The 21,706-nt window shown below is 48.7% G+C and overlaps 2 protein-coding genes across 2 annotated transcripts; both read right to left on the reverse strand.

Annotated features, from left to right (window-relative positions):
- Positions 1–4: 4 nt before the first annotated feature.
- CCT4 (chaperonin containing TCP1 subunit 4) lies at positions 5–5,838 on the reverse strand (the record flags this gene model as incomplete). Its single annotated transcript, XM_083827645.1, has 11 exons — positions 5,293–5,838; positions 5,108–5,160; positions 4,751–4,840; positions 3,898–4,006; positions 3,066–3,208; positions 2,149–2,270; positions 1,929–2,061; positions 1,211–1,350; positions 819–915; positions 354–464; positions 5–94 (listed from the first exon to the last, which is right to left on the reverse strand). Coding segments are annotated over exons 1-11 (1,221 nt in total), but the record flags the coding sequence as incomplete, so codon positions are not given.
- A 6,280-nt stretch (positions 5,839–12,118) lies between these two features.
- Positions 12,119–20,879, reverse strand: LRRN4 (leucine rich repeat neuronal 4). Its single transcript, XM_083828878.1, has 5 exons — positions 20,199–20,879; positions 17,974–18,696; positions 16,828–17,029; positions 15,773–15,910; positions 12,119–14,731 (listed from the first exon to the last, which is right to left on the reverse strand). The coding sequence occupies exons 2-5, from the start codon at positions 18,659–18,661 to the stop codon at positions 13,411–13,413; spliced, it is 2,349 nt and encodes a 782-aa protein (XP_083685004.1). The 5' UTR covers positions 18,662–18,696; positions 20,199–20,879; the 3' UTR covers positions 12,119–13,410.
- Between the last annotated feature and the right edge of the window lie 827 nt (positions 20,880–21,706).

A 21,706-nucleotide genomic window follows, 5' to 3' on the forward strand; every position in this document is an offset into this window, starting at 1 on the left:
CATGAATTGAACGCTCAGCTTCTTCTAGAACAAGTTTGTTGGATCCACGTACCACAATGGTTACAGTTTTTCCAGGGTTTGTACAGCCTGTGATCTAAAACAAAGACACGTTACAGCACTAAAAGAGAGTACTGGACAAAATAATAAAAATAAATAATATATTTGCAACTTTTGTAACAGTACTGAGGTCTGCTGAACAAAACGACTAGGCTTCCCAGGCCAGAGGCTAGTCAGGGATTACAAGTAGGTGCTTTAAGGCTTCTTAGTACTGAAGTTATTACATTCAAGTTAGTAATTATTATTAGAAGAATTGGCAAATGTTAAGAAGCTATTAACGTGTTGTCACTCACCCACTTTATTAGTTTCCCAGAACTGTTCAAGTTGACCTCCTCTGCCAGCTCAGCAGACCCCAGCATGTCAGGAGTAAATTGGTCAATGTGAGCAACAGGCTTAGTTCCAATCGTCTGAAAAAAAAAAAAAAAAAACAAAACAACCAATAACAACCACCAACAGTAAGAAAACATCCAGAATCCAAACTGCAGAGTCAGGAAGTGTACTGCGTAAACATACTTCTGGTGTATTACAGTGAAACACAGGTAGGACTATCCCCTAGAAAAATAAGGGGTGGATGTAAAGAAGTGTGACTACTCAACAGAACAGGACCGTCTTTTAGGGAAATGCCTTCTCAACTCTTACATCACATTCAGAATGTGAAACGCACATGTCATAAGAAACTGGCATTAGCTAGGTGCTTAGGTTTTGATGTTATCTTTAAACACAACTGTTACCGTAATAGACATTTGTATAACTCACTTTACCTTACATATAAACTCAATGTCTTCTCTTTCTATGTCTTTAACCACCATGATCTTCATTTTGTTCAGAAAATGTAGGGCTAGGTCACTAAGAGCATCCCTAAAAACAAGAGGGAAGAAGTCAATCCAGGCTTGTCTTAATAACTGGGTTGCACTAGCCAGTTGCATGCTTCTTTGCAGCAATGCTGAAGTTCTTCAGACTACCAAGTGAAGATGTCACTAAATCCAAAACACAGACAACGCTAGTGCTGCCACTAGTGTCTGTCACTGGCACAGCCAATCTGACACTTCTCAGTGCAACTATTAATGTTTAGCTTCCATTTTCCAGATATTCCAAACAATTCCAGCTGTTCCCCAAATGAACAGAGTAAGCTGGTAAATCGCTATTGACATACCTCAGAATAGATTTCTGAATCAGCAACACATTGCATCCAGCCTTCTTAATTTGTTTTACTAAGTTGAGAATATAAGCTCTCTCTTCACGCAGTACTCTGTCCATTTGAGCATAATCCGACACAACAATTTGGTTGTCCATCTGTTGAGAAAGAAAACCAAGTGTCACCAACTGCTGACTTGATAAGTGAACGTTAAGATGTTCTGCATTCTTTAAATTATCAGCCTGTGATGCAAAGCAAGCAAGCAAGCAATTTCAGTAAAGTATAAAATAATCACAGAACGGGTTGGGTTGGAAAGGACCTCAAAGCCCATCTAATTCCAGCCCCCTGCCGTGGGCAGGGCCCCCTGCCCCCAGCCCAGGCTGCCCCCAGCCCCATCCAGCCTGGCCTTGGGCACTGCCAGGGATGGGGCAGCCATAGCTCCTCCGGGCAGCCTGGGCCATGGCCTCACCGCCCTCTGAGTGAAGAATTTCTTCCTAAATATCTTATTAGAAATCGTTTAAATAAGAAAATACCAGACTTTTAAACTGTTTTTCTTTATACCATTTTTAAGTTCCTTGTACAAGTTCTGAGTAATAAGCATTACCCAGCAAACCTTCACTACAGCCATGAAATAGAGCTGACAACAACACAACATCTTTAAAAAATATTTTGTCATTAAATTTGCATCTCCAAAGAACTACAGCAAGAGGTTTCACTCCAGGTACATTTAACTTACATCTGTCTTTGGAGCAGACAGGCAGAACTGAATTAGGCCAATTTTGGCTTTCTCCACTCTAGTCACCCCTGTATTCGCCACCTTCTGAGTCAGGACCAGTCCTTCAACCAGTTCACAATCATCAATTGTTCCGCTGGAAACAAAAAAACAATCCATGAGTAGCACTTTGGGGAGCAAGTTTGATAAAGACATAATCCTCTTATTACAAACTGGTTCTTACCCCAACTTCTTAACAATTTTAATATCTCTGAGGTCCACGCTGCTAGCTGTAGATGGGTCAATCACCTTCATCACTGCATCCACACTCATGGGAGAAAGTAAACTAGAATACTGACACACAACCTAAGGGGTTTAATAACAGACAATAAAAAATTGTGAGATTTAACGCTGATCAACAGTGTCTAGGAATTTCTAGATAATATTGTCCTTGTGTACTAGTTTGACTTTCCATAATGTGCTACCTTCTTCATGGTGACTCCACTCACAGGAAAGAACAGCTATGCCAGTGGGAAAAACCTATGCTGAGGGACTTGGGAGAAACTTGGATTTGTTTCTTAAACTCTTAAATTAAGCCCTTTGAGAACCTCCCAGATTAATTTGCCAGAATGGAAACTAATGCATTTGCAGAGATCTTACAGCACAAAGGAGTATTATGGGGAAGAGAAGAAATTGCATTATTGTTGTTTTGGAGCTATTGGCCCTCTAGAGCCAGTAAGGAGCTCTGACATCCAGCTGTTCCAGGAATGAAGTTCTTGCAAACAACACGTCTCCAGTTTTTGATGCTGTTTTAGGAACCTCTGCCTCATCATGAAGAACTGCCTACATGAAAGTTGACAAAAGCTCTCAGTATTCCACCTGTCTTTTCTGTTACTGTTTTTCAGTTTAAGCTTGCATATATATTTTAGACTCAGCAGCTAATATTACTATGTATTTCAGACTGAAATTCAGTTTAGGCGTGTCAATTCAATCTTGATCAGCCAGAGAGTTTTGAGAAGTCAGTCTAACAGAGGGTAGCTATTGTCTCAAAACCAACTAGATTCATGAGGGGATTCTTAATAAATGAACAGTAGTGCACTGGAAAGAGCCGAATGGCTCAGCTTGCCTGGAGGTAGTACGAAGTTTGAGAATCGGCCATACCTTTGAGTTCAGCGAAGTAGTTGCGCTATTTAGTAAGGTTTCTCTGTCACTCAGTTCAACTGGCTGTGCCATGTTGGTCAACACTTCGATACCTTTTTCCAAAGCTTTCTGGAATGACTCAGAAATGATGGTGGGGTGAATTCCTGTGAATTGTATAAAAGGTGATTTTATTTGGTTTTACTTTCAAACCAACGGTCTATTTTTTTCCCCACCTCCCGTTGCAATTTCAGATTATTTTAGAGACACTAATGTCAGAATAAATAGAACCTATTTTAGCAAAATATGTTCCTCGTAAGCAGATAACTTCCCCTTACTACTATCTACAGTTAAAGCTGAGGAAAAAAGCTGTTATGTTCCTAAGAATTTGTCCTCATGGGCAAGTAGTGCACATTTCCCTGCAATGTTTGGCAGAGACTTTTCTCAAAATATTATTTTTCCCTGGCATTGTCAAAGCCCACTTTTGTGATGGCAAGCGCTACATTTGCTGAGTAGAAAAAAGGAAAAGAATAGAATCACTAGCTTCGAATTTTATTTATCCCTTCTTAGGTATTTCTCTGTCCATGAGAGAAGTACAAATATAATCTAGGCGAGCTTTTACAAGGCACTATCTTCACATCAGTGAGACACTGTCTCCTGTATCAATGGTAATGTGTTCAGCTCAAAAGACTAAACAATGGATTTTCAATTATTAGTGGGACATGAGTGAACCCTGAAGTTACCTTTCATGTTTAAGCTGCTAATAGCGGCTTTCAGCTTCATGATAAACATGCAGCCAAACGTGGGACTTAACTACTTCATAACTAAGGTTTTTGTATTAAGTATGCACGCTTACCTTTCTGAAGGAGTCTGGAACAGGCATCCAGAAGAGCTCCAGCAATGACAACAACAGACGTAGTGCCATCACCAGCTTCAATATCTTGTGCTTTTGACAGCTCTACCAACTAAACAGCGAATTACAACAAAAGCTTATATATAATGCTGCTTAACTGAAAACTCTGACAAGTACCAAAAAAGAGATACTCAAGAATGCTGCGCTACTGAAACTACCCAACTACCCATGGTATCACATCTCACACTAATCACATCTCTTCTGATTTGCAAGTGACTTCTCATACTGGTATATGGTTGAATGACCAACCATTAAAAACAAACAAGAACAAACCACAGAAACCAAGGAACTTTTCTCCCAAGCATAAAACTAATTACCCCCACGTAACAGGTCAATCTTTCCCCCTTGCTTTAGAAGGGCCCCACCTAGCTCACTTCCATCTCTAGCCACAATCAAATCTAAGAGATCTGCACTTAACTATTCAAAAGTCCAGGCTACTGCTTCCTAGGGCCACAATGTAATTCATTCTCTTCTCTCTCTTCTGTCCTAGTGGTATGGGACATCACCAGCTTTTCTTTCTCACATCAGAGAAAATTTGGGCTAGATCATTTTATACCTTAAAACGTATTGGAAATGGATTATGCATGAGGAATACGAGATAAGCCATAAAGACCTGGAATTCTATAGCACACCGCACCATCACAATAGGCTGTCTTGAGGCACCCTGCACAAAACCTCTTGCTCTATCACTACCGAGTAATACTCCTCAAATCTACGTGAAACATTACTATGCTCTTTTGTCCCAGAAACAAAGCTCTAACATGTATCATTGTCTGAGCGATGGAGAAACGCTTACCATTTTGGCAGCTGGGTGCAAAACCTGCATTTGTTTCAGGATAGTAGCACCATCATTAGTGATCGTTACGTCTCCTTTAGCATCCTGGATCTGAAGGAGAAACAGCACTGGTTAGTGACCAGGATTTGTTAACGTGATGCTTGATGTAAGACAGCTTTCCTGACAACATCGTTTCTCAGACTGAGATATGTATTTAGTTGACACTTCCTCTAAACGAATAGAGTTTGGTCACAAAGTAAGAATGTTTTTCAAGCTTAGACAAAAGCCAAGACAAAAGGCTGGGCGCTACTTAAGTCATGTTGACATACAGCACCTTCAGCAATGTCAACGTTTACAAAATTTAAGCGTAAGATTTACCATTTTATCCATTCCTTTTGGTCCGAGGCTCGTTCTGATGGCATCAGCAACAGCTGGAAAGAGAACAAACAGGTCTGCGAGCTGCCCAGGAGAGCCCCAAGCACCCACCCCTCCCTGCAGCCACCTCCCCTGCAGAAACACCACCGCCGGGACCCGGCACCTCCCCCAGCCCTCCCGGCCCTCACCCTTGCCGGCGGCGATGTTGCTGTTGCGGATCTGGGCGGGCTTGTCGCGGTCCTGGTACGTGCCCTTGGCCCGGCTCCCGCCGCCGCCGCCGCCGCCGTGGCCGTGGCCCTTGGGCCCCGCGTTCTCCGGCATCGTCGCTGGCCGCCGATGGGCCCGCGGGCACGGCGGCGCTGCGGTAACGGCCGCCCCGCCTCGGGTGGGCAACGGCGGGCTCGGGTGGGCTCGGAGGGAAGCGGGCGGACACGGATGAGGCGCGGATGGCGGCGGATGGACGCGGATGGCGGCGGATGGCCGCGAACCTTCCAGAAGGCGCCGCCGCCGCCACCCTCAGGAGGCGCCCGGGTCCTTCCAGCCGGCGCCGCGCGTGACGTCACGCCGAGCGGCTGCCCGCCCCGCGCCTGCTGCCCGGAAGCGGCGCTAACCCCGTGCAGGCGGACGGCGCGGACACCTACAGGCGGCCGGGGGCCGCTTCTAGAACGAGCCGCGCGGGGGCCTCGCGGCGAGGCTTCCCGCCTAGCGGGGGTTACGCCAATGGCGTAACCGGGCCCGTTCTGCCTGGGCGGCCGCCTCCCGCCTGGCGTAAGTGCTGCCGGCAGGGGGCGCGGCCGTACGGGCGGGCGCGGCCCCGCCCCTGAGGGAAACCCTGAGGGAGCGGGGCTTTTTTGGGTATGGAGCGGGGGATTTTGGGTACGGAATATTTTTTTTTTTTAATTTTTTGGATACGGGGCAGCTGCTGAGAAGGTCCCGCTGCCAAAACGCCGGGCTCTCAGCCGGACAGGCAGGGTGTGTGGCAGGCAGCGCTCCGGGGGCCGCGGTCAGCTCCCGCGGCGCTGTGAGGGGAAATTCTCCTCAGAGGGCGCCTCCTGCCGCGCCGGGCTCAGCCGCGCCAGCACGGAGCGCGAGGGGTGCCTCCGCCTGCGGTGTGGCGTGTGCCGCGGGGCAGGTGTCCCCCTGTTTGACTGCTTTGGCGGTCAGGTTGTCCCGGGTGTATCAGGTTATTAGCGGGTTTGTCCAGAGCGTCGGAACATCTCCGAAGAAATGTGTTCGCAGGGACTGGCATCTCGGTTCCTTTACGGTGAAGAACCGGAGTTTTGCCCTAGGGGCAAGGAGCAGTTCCAGCCTACCAGGCTTTGGATGCACGTTTTATTGTAAACAAAACAAAAAACACAGTAAAGCACCTTTCCTGGGGAGGACACTCAGGGTTTACCATGTCCACGTTCAGCGTTAGTTCATTTGGGTGCATTGGGTTGTGTGTGTGAAGCCCGGAAAACACCCGTAGACGTACATCTTATTTCGGGGGATATGAGCGTTAGGTAGGGTCTTTCCTTTTTCTTGAAGATTACTTGCCAAGTACTCTCAGGGCAGTGGCGATGACAACCTAATGAATTACTGCCAAAAACAGCATGACATCCTCTCACCTAATGGCCTTAGATAGTTACTAAGTGACTTAATTGTGCCCTGATAAGAGTGAGTAGCTTCTACGCATTTGATGGGTCTAACACCAATGCTTTCCCAGCACAAGATAGTTTGCACAGTAAGTAGATTACAGTTATTCAGAGAAGAAGAAAGTCTACCCAGTGCTGATTGCCTGGTTATTATAATTTTTTTTTTCTCCTGGCCTGAGCTTCGTCCCGCAGGATGTGGCTAGTGGTGTCTCAGCACTATGCCCCAGTAGGAGCTCGCAGGAGCCACCAGCGCTGTGCCGCCTGTGAGCTGGGGACAGCTCTGTCACTGCTCCCACCAGCCACGAGCCCCATGAACCATGGGGGTTCATGGACCATGGTTCATGTGGGTTTTCCTTGGGATTCTTTCATTTCTTGTGCTTACTTTGGTTCTCCCCTGCTCTGGGTGTATCCAGCGTGCGTTGTATTGTGAAGACTTGTTGCTCTTCTCACACGTCTTCCATTTCTTGTTAGTCTTTCCTGAGTTTTTTACTTCCCTTATGTACCTTTTTAAAAACAAAACAAAACAAAACCAAACAACACAAAACCCAAAGAACCATTGTAAGCAAGTGAAAATAGCTGCACACCCATTAAAGGGGGTTGCAAAAATGCTTACTGTGGTAGGACGCTGGGAATTACACAGTGCCAGCTTTTCCTTATACGTGCTAGTGGGTAATGTCATCCAGCACTGACGTGCGAGGGTTAGGGAGCACAAAATACAGTGCTGCACCTTCAGAAGGCAGAAAAACACCCTGTTTCTGGTGGTTATGTTTACACAGGTAAACATTGCTAAGCCAGTGAGGAATTTGCTATAAGGGACTCCTATGGATTCAGACCTGTCTTTTTAAAGACTGTATTTCAAAGGTAGCTACGTTATCAAAGTACTCTTAAAAAAGTGTTTATTATTATTTTTAAGCATAAAAGAGTTGCTTAATAGATCCCCATCTGAGTATTGTGATATTCCCCAGTAACATTAGGAAAATTTAGTTCCCAAAATCTACAATATTTAAAAAAACCTTACTGTTCTTGTAGACTGATTTTCCAGTTTGGGTCTTCTCAGGAATCCCCTTCTTGTTCTTTTCCTTGCTGGTGTCAGCTTGGCACAGCGCTTCCTGGCCATAAGGCTGCAAAAAGAATTGGAGGTGAGGACAGATAAAGTGCCAGAAAGCAGTCTGGGACGGGGGCTGTACCTGCTGACAGTTCTCATCACTTCTGCTTAGTGAACTGAAAACAAATGGGCACCCTAATAGAAAACAAATCGCTGGGTGAACAGTGGCACAAAGGAAACCCATTTTTCTGTGTATCTAGAACCCGCAGTTGCAAGCTCAGGCTGAAGCTTTTCCTTTGGCTGGGCCTTTATCAGGTCTCTGGGGGGGGTTCCTCTGCCTCTAGAGAGCACTGAGCTGAACAAAAGCGATTTCTGGAATTGCCTGCTGGAATATCAGGATAAATGCTACTGATTCTATGAATAATCCCCCAGTTTCTTTAAAGTCCAGTAACACCAGTGACAAGGTATTGTGTATCCTCCCGCTATTATCATGAAAACTGTTAGAAAAGGTCTTTTAAAAGCTTCTTCAAGTGTTGGCAGGTGTGGATACACAGGTGCACACAGTCGTGTAGCCAGCATCAGTGAGCCTTGGTCTGTGAGGCACGGACTGAAGTTCTGTGGTGAAAGAGCCAGTATTTCCCTGTGGGGTGGCACCTAAGCAAGATGATTCCACCCTCTCCCTCTAGATGACAGCAGAACCCAGCCTTGCTATAAGGGCTTGTTTCCTGAGTATATTTCAAAAATAATATTGTTATTTGTTGGCTTGCTTGATTACTTTTTAAAAAAGTTTGAATTTACTCTTGATATAGTGCCCGACTTGAGAACAAACTCTGTATGCTTCGGACAGCTGATAAAAAGGAAAAGTACTGGGAATTTAAACATGATGTTCTTTCATGAGTATCTGCTTCCACAAACACAAAACGTGTTCTCACATGTGATAAATGTCTCTCTTTCACAGGTAAAGTGCGAACCAGATGCTTCTTGACAAGCAAGATCCTGAACCCTCAGAGCCATCCCCATTTCTCCCTCCAGGTGAGTGTGTTTTTTGGAGACTGCTGTGCAGGAGTGCATCTGTGCCGCTGCAGTGCTCGCTGAATGAGCGTGGGGCGTTGATCTTGCATCCTTCCACCATGAGGCTGATAAAGCCAGCGGCGTGAAGTGAACACCCTGCCTTAAGCTCTTTGACTCTGGGCAGTTCGATGAGCGCTCAGAAGCAGGCTCCTCTCCTCTCCATCGTGGAGGTGGATCTGGGTGAAGTGCCTTCTGCTGCACAGGGCTTTCCACCCACGTTTGTGCCACCCAGGAGAATGCTCCGGGTGACTGCTTCTCTAAATGGCATGTGTTGCACTAAAGATGGTGATGTCCCTCACGGTTCCCTTGTAGCCACCAAGGCTTTTGCCTGCATGGTGTCTGATCCTTGAAGAGAGCAGTTTTTTTCCGAGTTGAGGCTTTTTCAGGGATCCTCTCCTTTTTCCCGCGAGTTTCTGCTTCCTGGTTGGCTCCATGAGGCTCAGTGACTGATTTTTGAAATGCTGAGATAGGAGAGGGAACGGCTCATGCCTCTGCTGCGACACCCAGGGGATGCACCCACACGCTCTCTTGGCTATTTTGGTCTTCCTTTGCTTGGACTTGGACTGCTAGAAAGAAAGCAAATGTTGCCAAGTGAAGGGAAAAGGTTCTTGGGAATGCATTTTTTAGGAAGAAAAGCCCACAAAAAAATTGTAAAACATTTGAATGCTCACGGTGCTTCCTCTGAATGATCTTTTCACAGAGATAAACAGGACAATTATGTACGAGGATTATACACAGGCTATAAGATGGGCTTCAAGAGAACTTTACCCCAGTGATTATTGCTCCCTTTCTAGGGTGGAATTGTGAAATCGGTAGGTGCAGCTGCAGTGAAAGCTCTAGAAGGGACAATGTGGTGATTCACTTTCTCTAGGAGTGTATGCTGGTTTTAAGTAGCAGCGATAGGCAGTGCTTTTCCAAGAAATGCTTTATACCCAAATGCTTACTTTGTGAATGTTGTGAGTTGTTCAAACAAAAATTGCAGGTTTGAATAATTGCCATTTTACCTGTTCCTGGGCTGCATCAGTTACTTAAAAGACACGGGTTCTGGGTGGGGATTGAGGGGAAAACTTTTTTTTTAACCTGAGCAGGAATTTGTGAGGTACAGCAGAATAAAAGATATTAGCTTTCCTAACTTGAAAATCACTTCAGACTCTGGCTTGAAGGCAGAGAAGGCCTGTGGAAAGGCACGAGGGGCTGGGAGAGAACTGGTTGGAGGAGTCGGGTGCGATAAACCTGTGTCTTGCAATGAGGAAGGATTCAAGAGGCTGAGGCTGAAGAGCAGCACAGGGCTGGTGTGGGTTGGTGGGGGCGTTTTGCAGGCCTTTTTGGCTGAAAGTGGAGTCTGCTTTACCTGCCCCCGCAAGATGCTGCTTCTTCGGCCTCACGGCAGCTGTAACTCGCGTGGGGGACACAACAGCTCTTGACACATATGTGTGAGGCCTTGGGTACTTGACTCTCGTCCTTGCAGTCTACATTTCTTCTCAGCTTGTTATCGTGGTGCTTCTTTTCGGTAGCCTAACTGCTTTAGAGCTGCTCTGTTGCGTGCTGCCTCTGCAACAGGGCTCCCCTAAACTCGCCTTGCCCTTTGCAATGTATTTCCTGAGAAAGGGGCTGTGTGCAAGGGGGGTTATTTAAACATTTTGTTTGTTGTTAGAGCTCTTCAGATGTTGAGCAAATCTTTGATGTCTTGGTTGCTGAAACAAATGGAGCTCTGGGTACTACCCCTGAAGCAGCGCAGAGACTGGCAGCAGGTGGGAAGCCCTACTAAAACAGCACAACAGAATATGGAGCGCTGTGTCCCTGCTGTGGGATTGCTCTGCTTCAGGGGTGCAGCAAAAGATCAGTCTGCTCAATCAGTTGCCGGCTGTTGGCTTCTTGGGGCAGTGAAATGGGGAGAAGGTGAAAAAGTAGCCTGCAAAATGTCTGGGCTGCTCTGAGAGGTAACCAGGCTTTTCGGAGAGCCACAGGATGTGCTCACGCTGATGTGCTTGGGTGAGGACAATGGGTAAGGCTTTTCTGAACTTGGGGTGTGATTTGCTCTCTGAGGGGCGTCAAAAGGGGTGTGCAATCAGTGCACACATCTCGGGGGAGCAGCTGTGACAAGACGTGACTTGGACATGGTTACAACCACGTGAGGAGCTTGTGAGTGCTCCCACGTCTCAGCACAAGGCACGTGGTGGCACGTGGCGGGGCTCAGCGCCAGCCCTCCTGGCTGCAGTGGCTCCCTGGCCATCCTCAGAGGGGACGGTGCTGCAGCGACAGCATCTGCTGCGTCCTTCATCCCACCCAAGCTGTTAGGCTTTTGGGTAGCTGTGGGGTCGGAGCATCCCCTTGCCACTGAGTGCAGTCAAATCCTGTTACCTGGGGGTCTTCTGGTGAGCTTTGTGGTAGGCGTTGCAGTGAATATGCTTTGTAACACAATAAAGGCTAGTTAAGACACAAAACTCTGACTTTAAATGCACCCTGTTGCTTTGGGCTAACAGCTAAACTGGAACAATCTGCTTTATTTCCAGCTGCAGTGTCTTTTTGCTCTTCCCCTCGAGAGCTAATCTTCAGGAGTATATATGTAGCTATTCACAAATCTCGTATTTTGCTCCACTTTATTTCTGTTTCTGGTAATACCAAAGACCCCAATCAAGGTCTTTTCGAGCTCTGTTTTCCAAACAAGGGAGTATGTGATCCCTGCCCCACTTTGCAATAATGTGAGTCAAAGGTTCTTGCTTACTTGGAATGAAAGTAAAGTATCATCTGCTCCTGTTTACAAGGCCTTCCAGACAGTAGGGGAAAAAAACCACCTGAAATGAATACGAGAAACTACACCCAAACAGAGAAAGTTATAAACTACCAGAGTAGGAAAATAGAAGAGATTTGCAATGGGAGAGCCGATACCGTCCTGCTTCCTTCATCTGCAATTCACTTCTGCTGGAAGCTGAGCCACGGGGCCCAGTCAGGCTCAGGAGCTGAGGACGGGCACGGCAGGGACTTGCAGGGAGCATCTCTCCTGACTGCTGTCCGTTCCTGCGCTGGTGCTGGGAAAGGATACATTTGCACAAAAGGGTTGCAGGCCCTTAGAAGTGAGGATGTCCCAGCCCGCTTCATACGGCACATACAGAAGGAAAACTCTGATGACATCAGATACACAAATTGATCCCAATAAAAATGTCCCTCTACTACATGCCTAAAGGCTCCAAAACAGCAAAATGTTTGAATTCGTTCCTTGGGCTAAGCACTGTAGATAGTAAACACAGCTCAGAGATCTAGATCTTTAACAAAGAACCGGTCTGTAGCTTTTATTTCCATTAATACAGGGAGCATTAAAAACCTATGGACAGGACAGAGACTCTTTTGCACTGTACAGCAGCCTTTGTTCTCTGAAGTCGGGGGATTTTATCTACACAGCAGCACAAACATGCGGCTCCTGGGAAACCTACAGGTCTCTGAACACTGACTGTTAGAAATACTTGATCAGGACAAACACCTTGTCTTACAAAAACAGCTCTTGGATTAATTTTTTTTTAATTTTTTTAAATGAAAAGATCTCAAAGCTGCTGAATTCTCAGCATCTGTTGCTATTCTTGTGGCAGAGGTTAGTACCTGTAAGTACACTTGAAAAAAAATGTCTGCATGAGTATCTGCTGTTGCTAGTGGATGGGATTTCATTTTTCAAGTCTCAGCAACACGCGCCCAAAATGGTTTCGTTACTTGGCTCTTTGCCTCTGTGTGAGGTAAATCGTCAGCCTGCTAAATGTGCAGATGGAACCGAGCAATAATCTCGTGTTGAAAATCAGTTTTGAAGCAAGTGCTGATGTGCTCCCCTCGCTTCGGGGGCACTGCAGCATCGCAAACTCCTCACCGCCTGCTCGCTGCCTGGGCTCAGGGTTGTGGCAGCTCTCCGGAGCCTCGGTTGTGGAAGACAGCATGTAAAGGCAGAACAAAAGGATCGTCCTGCCTTAGTCATCCTGCAGTGTCTCGTTCTTCCCCTTTGCAATTAATTTTTGCATTTCTTTCCCTTATCCGAGTTAGAGCTGAGCAGCTGCAGGCACCAGAGCTATTTGCCGGAGCTAGATGTGCACAGCACCTTGCTACCGAGCCCGAGGAGATCTTTCTCACGTTCCTTCCAGGAATGTTCTCTTCTTGAATAATACCTATGTACTTACGTTAGGAGAAATGGTAAATTCAACTTCACTGATGTGAATAAAAGCAGTATCTGTCTTGCTTGGTGAGATGCGTTACAGATTCTTGCTTTGCTTGGGCTGTATCCGTGACAGCTGGCAAGGCAACGTCTCACTGCGTGAAGTGTGTGCTGGTGTGTTTGTAGGTGATTATAAAAGTAACTTCAAGGGTAGTGTCCAGGTTTGCTGCTGCTTAGCACATGAACAAGAACCCACAGGCTCTTTTTTTTTGCTAAATTCTTTTGTTTTTGTTCCTCCTTTGGAAGCACAGGGGCTATGAAGTCTGGTGTTCCCTAGTTTTGCTGAAGGACATTTTGAGGATCTCAGGAAAATGTACCAGAGTGATAGAGACAGAGAACTTGGGTGGAGAGCAATCACCTTGAGCTAACTCGTGGTCTGTAGTTTTAAGGGGTAATCAAACGCTGGGTTCTTGTAAGAGACTAAGTGTGTACCATATTGCTCACTGTGAGGCTTTTTATGTGCCTTGCACAGACAAACAGACAAAATGATTGTGGAAATGAGAAAGAGTCCGCTTGCTGCAGACAGAGCAGCAAAGACAGACTTGTAGCTGAACTTCGTTTGAAATCTGGTGCACGAGTTACCTGCAATTCCCTGACTTGTCACCTGGCTTGACCCCGCTTTGTTCAAAGCAGTCACACAGATGTGGTAAGTGGTGTACGGTCGCAGGTTATACAGGGTGTACTGCCTTGCTGTGGCATAAATATTGTCCAGGACGAGCCGTCTCTCCTCGTTGCCTTGGTCGTGAAGCATCAGCTGGTAGGTACGAACAACTGAATTTGGGGCGCACCAGTGTACCTGTGCAGAGCTGTCTGTGACTTCAGACACCTCCCTGAGCCTCGGAGGGTCCGGGATTTCATCCTCCCTCGACATGCCAGGGCACAAACATCGGGATATGCTCTGAAGTTCGCTGCACGGTCTCTGAAGGTGCCTGCAAGGATTGTAGTCGCACGAGGTGTATACCTGTTGCACGGGGGGTTCTGTTGTCTGCTCCTCATACTCGTAGTCGTCCACGTAGTGTATCAGCGACCTGGTGGATGCTGATGCCGAGTGAGCGCCGGACCGTGTGGAGTTCAGCCGGCGCAGCTCTGTCTGCGGGGTTCTTTCCACAGCAAAGGAGTGAATGTAATGGTCAGCGGCATCTGGATCCTCCCTTGCTGTAGAAAAATAATCACTGGTGGGCTGGCTGAATGGGCCTTGCTGGGGAAACGCCTCCTGAGTTTTTCTGAGCTCCCTCTGAGGCTGATCTGTTTGAGCGTGACTCATGGCGCTGCGATCCGGGGCCCGGCTGTGGAGCTCTCTGAGAAAACCGGGGGAGGTGGTTGCTGGCGCGAGGGAAGGGGGATGGCTCATGGCTTCAGAAACTTCCTCGTCCTCCCGGGAGGAACTGCTGGCTTTTATGAGCAGCAGCTCGGCTGGGCTGGCTGCGGTTGTGCTCGGCACATTCCTGTGAGTTAGGGAGCTGGTGTGAGTGTCTTTGGTTAGCAGAGCGGAGCCTGTCGTTACTGTGGCCGTGCTGGTGTAGCCGGCAAAGCTGAAAGCTTCATCTTCGGTGGAGGGTGTGTTTGAGTCGGGCAGCGTGACGTTTCTCTCAGACTGGCATTCATCGTAGAGCTCTTGCAGTGTAAAAATTGTGGAGGGTCTGTCCCAATTTTCCTGGGACACATTGCAAAAAGTGTCTGAAGCCCTGCAGAGGGAACAAGTTAGAACAGATAAATTCAGCACGAACCTTACAGGTCCCTGTCAGCCTTTTGGATGGTCATTGGCAACCTGCTGTCCAAAACCAGTCTTCACATTAAAGAAGACATGAAACTTAGAGCAAGGCTAGGTTGTACTGTCAATAGTCCTGTGCTTAGCAGATGGCTTTCCACAGCACTGTGAACGCAGCTGACTGGCTTTAGGCAGACTTTAATGCCTCACTAAGAGGGGACTGCCTGTAGAGGGTTGCAACAGGGTCCCCAAGATCCTTAAGGCCAGCTGGCTCAGGCAGCGGGAGCTGTGCTAACACTGGGTGTGCTTTTGAGTGACGGAGCTCGATTTCTTTCTTTGCTCAGACACTGCAGCTTTTCGTGAAGAACGCAAGTGCTAAGGCTGTCCTGATGAGAGGCGATCTGATTTTAACAACGTACCTCCCTGCTTTCTTCACCATGGGTGACAAAACTTCTTGGTGGCCCTTCCCAAGGAAGAGAGATCCTACATATGCAAAGTAACTGCAGCTTACTGCGGTCAGTCTGTTGGAGAATGTGGAAACAACCGGGGACAAATGGTGCTGTTTGCAGGGGGCTTTGTGCGCTGCCTGTGCTGATTGAGGCTCTGGGAATACGAGGGCAAGCAGGAAATAATAAGCGAAACTGCTTGCAAAGTCTTCTGGTTCTGCTCCCAGTGCTGGCCCACCAAGGCCACCTAGCTAGCTTATTTTTATCTCTTTAGTACAGAAAATATGGACAAAAAGAGCAAATAAACTATTCTCACCCTGAAGCAGAATTCACAGCTAATACGACTTTACTTTTCTACATATGCCCATCACATTTATGTACTTTCAAGTATAATTCAGCCATGGTATTTACCCCTAAAGAAGACTTTATTTTGCATTTTTACCTCTAGTGGAAGGGAAGAACACACAAGGAGTCTGAAAAATTTGGATCATGGTGACTGTTTGGTCCCCAAATAACTTGCAGATTTGAGTTATGTCTGAAGAGCTTTACTTTATCTCCTTGAACTCACTCACCTTTGCAGCACAACTTTCTTGGGCTTGGAGAGCAGCCAGGAGAGCCTGCAGTCACACAGCAGGGGATTTCCGTGCAAGTTGATGGTGATGCTGTCTGATGAAGTGATATTCCAAGGATTAAAGGAACTCAGGTTGCAGCTACAGGATGACAAACACAATAATTAGCAAGTGCTGAGCTACCTTCCAGGGTCTGGAGCATGCTTAGTACCCCAAGGTGCGTAGGACACAGAGCAACGTTCCCAGTTCCCTCAGAAACCCCGCGCTGTCACACCACCAGCACTCTTCTGCACTTGGAGGTCCGGCTGCCACCTGCCCACCTCTGACTTGCACGAGGCAGCCGCTGTCTGCCAGCGCCTAACAGGAGCTCTGTGAGTGGCCAAGGGCTTCAGAGGTGGGTCACACCTTTAGAGATGGCAGCTGGAAAGAACAGACGATCGCTGCCGTCACGCAGTCAGCTGCGCTCTATGTTCTGTCATTTCTCTGGCTTCTTTCTCAATCTGCTTCCAATGACTTCACTTCCTCAATGCCAGTCACTCTCCTCTTGTCAGTTACCTCTTGCAACATGCACTCACATCTCCTACATCAGATGATGAATGTAGGAAGCATTGTTAGCCTGACAGAGCTGCAGAAAAAAAGCATGATCGTGTGACCCCTGCAGCCTGAGTGCTCAGAAGATGCTCTCTTTCGCCTGTGACTGTAATTGTTATTCCTCTGGTTTTTGAGTTTGGGTCATGATTTTTGGTGCTGATATTTCTATGGGTGTTGTAAAGTGCTGTGTAAATTCAATGTGGCAATCTAGTGAGGCATTTTTTTATTTGTATTTTTTGGTTAAACCGGTTTCTTTATTTTCCTGAAACTGGTTCCTAGAACACAGCCACTGCTCTAGTGTTTGCTTTCTGATACGCTAATCTGGGCTGATATAGAAAGTTTTCTAAGGTGCTCTCCAAATCTTTTTCTTTGTTGACTGTTCTGCCTGCAGTTTACTTACCTCCGTTTTCATAGAGGTAGGTAAACCTTTTTTTTTCAATTATTAGAAAAAAAACCAAACAACTCACTTCTGAAATGAGAGATGGCTCAGATGAGGTGTGCTTTCAAACATCTCTGTCCTTACGAAACCCAGGGAGTGGGAGTCATCACAGTTGAGCTCCCTGAGATGAGGCATGAACCTGAGGTCGGTATCGAGGCTTCTTAGTCGGGACATCTTTGTCAGGTGAAGCGCTCTGAGGTTGGGCATGTCTTTGGCCCACTCTGGTTGAACTGAAGCAGAAAAGAGATTTTTACCTTTTGCATAAACAGAGCATTGCTGTGGATTTCTGCTGAGCAAAAAAAAAGGTAGAGTGAGCTGTATGGGCTTGATGAGGTGAAACCTCAAGCCTGGGGAATGGCGAAGCTGCTGTTTACTGGAATCAGGGCATATCCATGTGGGAAAAACCCCTCTGTGCTGCCTCCACCTTGCACGCTGTCTGGGAGAACTGCCACTATCGGGTGCTGTCGCAGTGAGGGCGCTGCCCCGACCCCACGCCGTGGTTCTTGGTCAGTGTTAACAAGCAGCCTGCCAGTGAAACCTCCCGGGGCCCCTGGGAGACCAGGACTGGTTCATATCAAAAGAGCTATGAATAAAGCTGTGAAATGAGGCAGAGAAGCACGTGAGGGGGCCTTGCGGATAGGCCAGGAAGGCACTGGACCAGCGTGCAGGAGAACTGGGGGCAGGTGTTGGCTCTGCCCCAGCTGGGCAAGGCATTCGGCGTCTCTCCCTCAGCACCTCAGGTATAGGCTGAAGCTGACAGAGGAGGCAAGCAGAAAAACCATGTGTCAGTTGCCCAGGGCAGGGATGGGCTCGCTGTGTGGCAGCTATTTGTCCGGCTGCCGACACAAAACACCTCTCTGCGCTACATCAACTCCGATACAAGCGGAGTATGAGTGTGGGGCCTGACAATGAACGATTTCAGCAGTTTGTCTGGAAAGAGAAATGACTCCCCTGCGTTTCCCAAAGCTCACCTCAGGGCAGGCAGCAGCAGAGGAGCTGGGCAGCAGAGCGAGGCAGAGCCCTGTCGGTGCTTTGCCTGTCCTCAGGGAGACCGCTGTGCGTGAGGGCTTCTCCCCAGCAGCTACGTGACTGGCTGGAGAGCGCCTGGCACGCTCACATCAGCAGCGGATGAGGCCAAGGCCCCGTGCTTACAGTGGGGGATTTGTCGACTTACTTTTCTCCAGAAAGGTCCCGCTTAGATCAAGCACGTTGATGGTGTTCCCAGTCCTGTTTGTAGCCTCACTGGGCGATGTGCTGATGGCAAAAGCAGACTCCCTAATTCCCCTGCGGTTGTCCTGCCCGAGCAGAGTTGTGGAGAGGTTCAGGAACTGTAGCTGAGGGTAGCAGGAGAAAGCCAACGGCTGGATTTCAGTCAGTGGGTTTCCAGCCAGGGACAGCCACCTCAGGCTGGGCAGGAAGGAAGCGTGGCACAGCGGCACAGACGACAGCTTGTTAAAGCTTAAGTCCAGGAAAAGGAGACTGCCGAGAGCATCAGATCCCCACCTGACCACCCGGAGAAGGTTCTGCCTCAGCGAGAGGACGCGCAGCCGCGGCAGGCTTGCTATCTCCGTGCTGTTCAGCTCTTCTAGGAGGTTGTTGCTGAGGTCTAAGGTCTCCAGGGCCTCCGGTAGGCAGGTAGGGAAGGTTGTCAGGGTGCTGCTGGTCAGCTGCAGGGTGATCCAGGTCCTGTTCTTCCGATCCTCGCAGGGCAAGCTGGTGAGGTTAACGTTCTCCCAAGTGTCTTCCTGAGCCAGCTGGAAAAATGTGGTGACATCCCTGGATGCCACAGGCTCCGCTCTGCTTGCCGGGCCTGATGCTGCGCTCCTCACCAGCAGGGAGAGGGTGAGCAGAAGGGACAGCATCCTTCTGCCAAGTGCCTTGCTGTTAGTTGTGAGACCTGTTTGGGTTTTGTTTCAGGGAGGGGAAAACAAAACATCAGCATTAAGAGCGAAATTAACATTCCTCCAGGTAGCTACAAGCTGTTTGAAAGTGAAACATTTATAACTGCTTTCCTGGTGCATCCAGGCAGTGCAAGTGATAATTAATTTCTGTAATTAAGCCTAAGTAAACTCGAGCCCTTTGGGACAGCAGTACCATGTGATCTTAGTCTAAGTTTGCCTGCAATCTTCCATGCAGTCTGACACGATGAACAAGCAAAGTCAGTAGGGAGCTAATAAAATAAATTGTTTGTGGTTTTCTAGGATATTCAAATCCTGGTAAATTTGGAGAATCAAGAGCAGTAGCTCAGGACTAGTCTGGCCTGGGGTGTGCTGCTCCGCTGTGAAAATACCGGTTGGTAGGGCACGAGCTGCAGGAGAGAGGCGTATTACCACGCTATGGGGCTTTGCTTTCCCACCTGATTGTGTATCGCTCTCCCCAGGGCTCTCCGGCTGTGCTCCCAGGGAAGAGGTGTCCGGGGGGAGGTACCAGGCAATAGGGCCAGGGCCAGGGGTGACCATGGCATGGGATTGTTCTCTGTGAGGGTGTCGGTGCAAAGCAAGCGTATGGACCTAGGGCAGGGGAGGACTGCCAAACACTCAATTAAAGGATGCAGGAGCTCAAACTGGGCTGGGCTGCAGTGGGTGTGCAGGTGAAAGTGCCCTTTCTCTCTTAGGAGCGACTTTCTGTCCCTTAGCAAGAGTCGAAACAGCAGCAGCCCAGGGCTCGTGTGGGCTCTGCCTGGGCAGTTCTGGCACACCCAGCTCCACCCCAGCTTGGCTGGGGGCATCGCAGCCCCCAGCGCGCTTGTCCGTATCCTCTCCGAGGTGGGCAAAGAGCGGCGTTTTTGACAGTGAAACATTTGTGAAAAATTCATGAAATCCATGAGACTTGTAAGCACCAAATGAGCCTACATGGTTCTGAGAATTTTAAAAGCTCAGTAGGAAACTGAAGACCCATAAAAATAATTTTAAAAAAAGTCCTAAATGACTTGCCCAAGGTCGCACAGGTAGGTCTGTGTCAGAGGAAGGAATTAGCCACAGCCCTAAACTAGTACTTTACTTGCTGGGCTGCCTTTCATGCTTGCAGGCATTGCAATGATCATTCCTCATCTAAAAACCTACCACTGCGTGGGGTGGCTGAAGCCCCCTCTGGTATGAAATATGGCAGACTTTTCCTGGCCATGAAGGCCACTTGCCATTCCCTGGGTGGTGCCAGGAATTGCCAGGCCATCCCCTATCGCTCCCATCTCAGGTTTGAAATAGGGACCGGTATATTTTGGTCACCTGCGTACTTTTTGGTATCTGGAGCTGTGCAGGAGCTGAGCAGCCTCAGTGGAGATGCTGGATTCCCCGCTCCATGGCACATGGCACCCAGAGGATGGGAGCAGTGGCACTGCTGGATCCTGGTCCTACATTCGCACTTAATCCCCAGATCTAAACCGCAGCCGCTTGCACGTACCTGCCCAGCAGTCCTGATGCCTTGTGCCTCCCCTCTGCGCAACACCGGTTGCCCGGCCCTGATTTTATACACTTGGGTGACTCAGCCGAGGAGCGTAAAATGTCTCTGTTCTCTTCCCGGCTTCCCCTGCTCACGGCTCTGCCCACAAACGCAGGCGAGGTTTGTTCCAGGCTCGCTCCCCCACAAGCAGCTTCCCCCTGCCTGGAGAGGGGGTGGCTCCGCTCAGCCTTCCCCGCTCCTCCACCCGGCAGGAGGAGGGTGGGAGGGCTCCGTTTCCCAACTCCGCTCCCCAGGCAGGGCTGCTCCGTCTGTCTGCTCCAAGCAGCGCGTGGAGGGAACAGATCCGTGTCTCCAGTCCCAACTCGCACATCTCCCACTGACTGGCGGAGAGGGGCCGGGAGGGGAGAGGAGTTACTGTGTGTGTTTTGCTCGCAGACAAAGATGATGTAGAGCTAAGGCTCTGCCTGCTGACGTGGGCTTCGATACCTCTAGGCGCCAACAAAAGGCTTAAAGTATTTACGTTGCTCTGTAAGACACTTGCATCTGGGGGAAGTCCTGGAAACGTTCCCCCAGAACAAATGCCTTTTGACACAACGGTCCCTCCAGGGAGGCATTCTGCTCTGGGACGTGCCCAAAGCAAAGCTCTCACCTGCTGCTTCTGCAGAGCGCTTTCAGCTGAGGGAGCGGGCCTGCGGCATCGTGCACCGAGTGTGACAGCTCTGGAGGCTGCTCTGAGTCCTGCTGCACGGGGCTTCTCTTCTCAGTTCTGCCTCTGCCGTGCTGCACGGCTGGGGGCAGTTCCCTTCCTGCTCCCTCACTCATCCTTTGGTGTAAGTAAGACTGACGATGAAAAACCAAGGGGCCTGCTCTGAGCCAGGTCTCTCGGCATTGCCACGATTCAAATAATTAGGTCAGGAGCTGGGACTAAAGGCAGGAACTCAAAGGGAATGAATTAGTAGAGGTTGTTCCAAAGGAAAAGCAGAAGTGTGGTTGTTCAGTTGCTGCTATAAGCCGATTAATGATCGGGATTTCAGGGAGAACAGTAGCTGGTGCTTTCCATTTGTCAGGAGGACAGAACAGATTGTGGCACGGAAGGCAAAACAGACCTGTGAGTTTTGGTGCTAAAGTGCAGATAAGGGTCTTGCTTTCACAAAAACCTTGACTCTGCATGTATGCAGGCCTTATCTTCTGACCGTGTCAGGCATTATCTGCGTGGGGAGAGGGCCTTGAGGAACACCAGAACATCCACAGACCGAGATATGGGCTTTCGGCAGGACTCTTGGAGCCCTTGCGGTTCCCTCGGAGGCTGGGTGCGATGTACACGCTGTTCCGTGTGGAACGGCTCTTGGGCAGGACAAACAGTTTCCTAACTGGGGGGCTAATCCCCCAGATTAACCCGGGTGGAGCCGCTGGCAGTCCTGCGCTCCGGGGAGCACGCAGGCCGGGCGCCTGCAGCCCAGCAGGTAGCTTCACAGACCCACCGGGTTCAAAGGGCAAACGGGAGCAGG

Source organism: Anser anser (genome assembly GCF_964211835.1).
Source record: "Anser anser genome assembly, chromosome: 3".
NCBI classification, from domain to species: Eukaryota; Metazoa; Chordata; class Aves; order Anseriformes; family Anatidae; genus Anser; species Anser anser.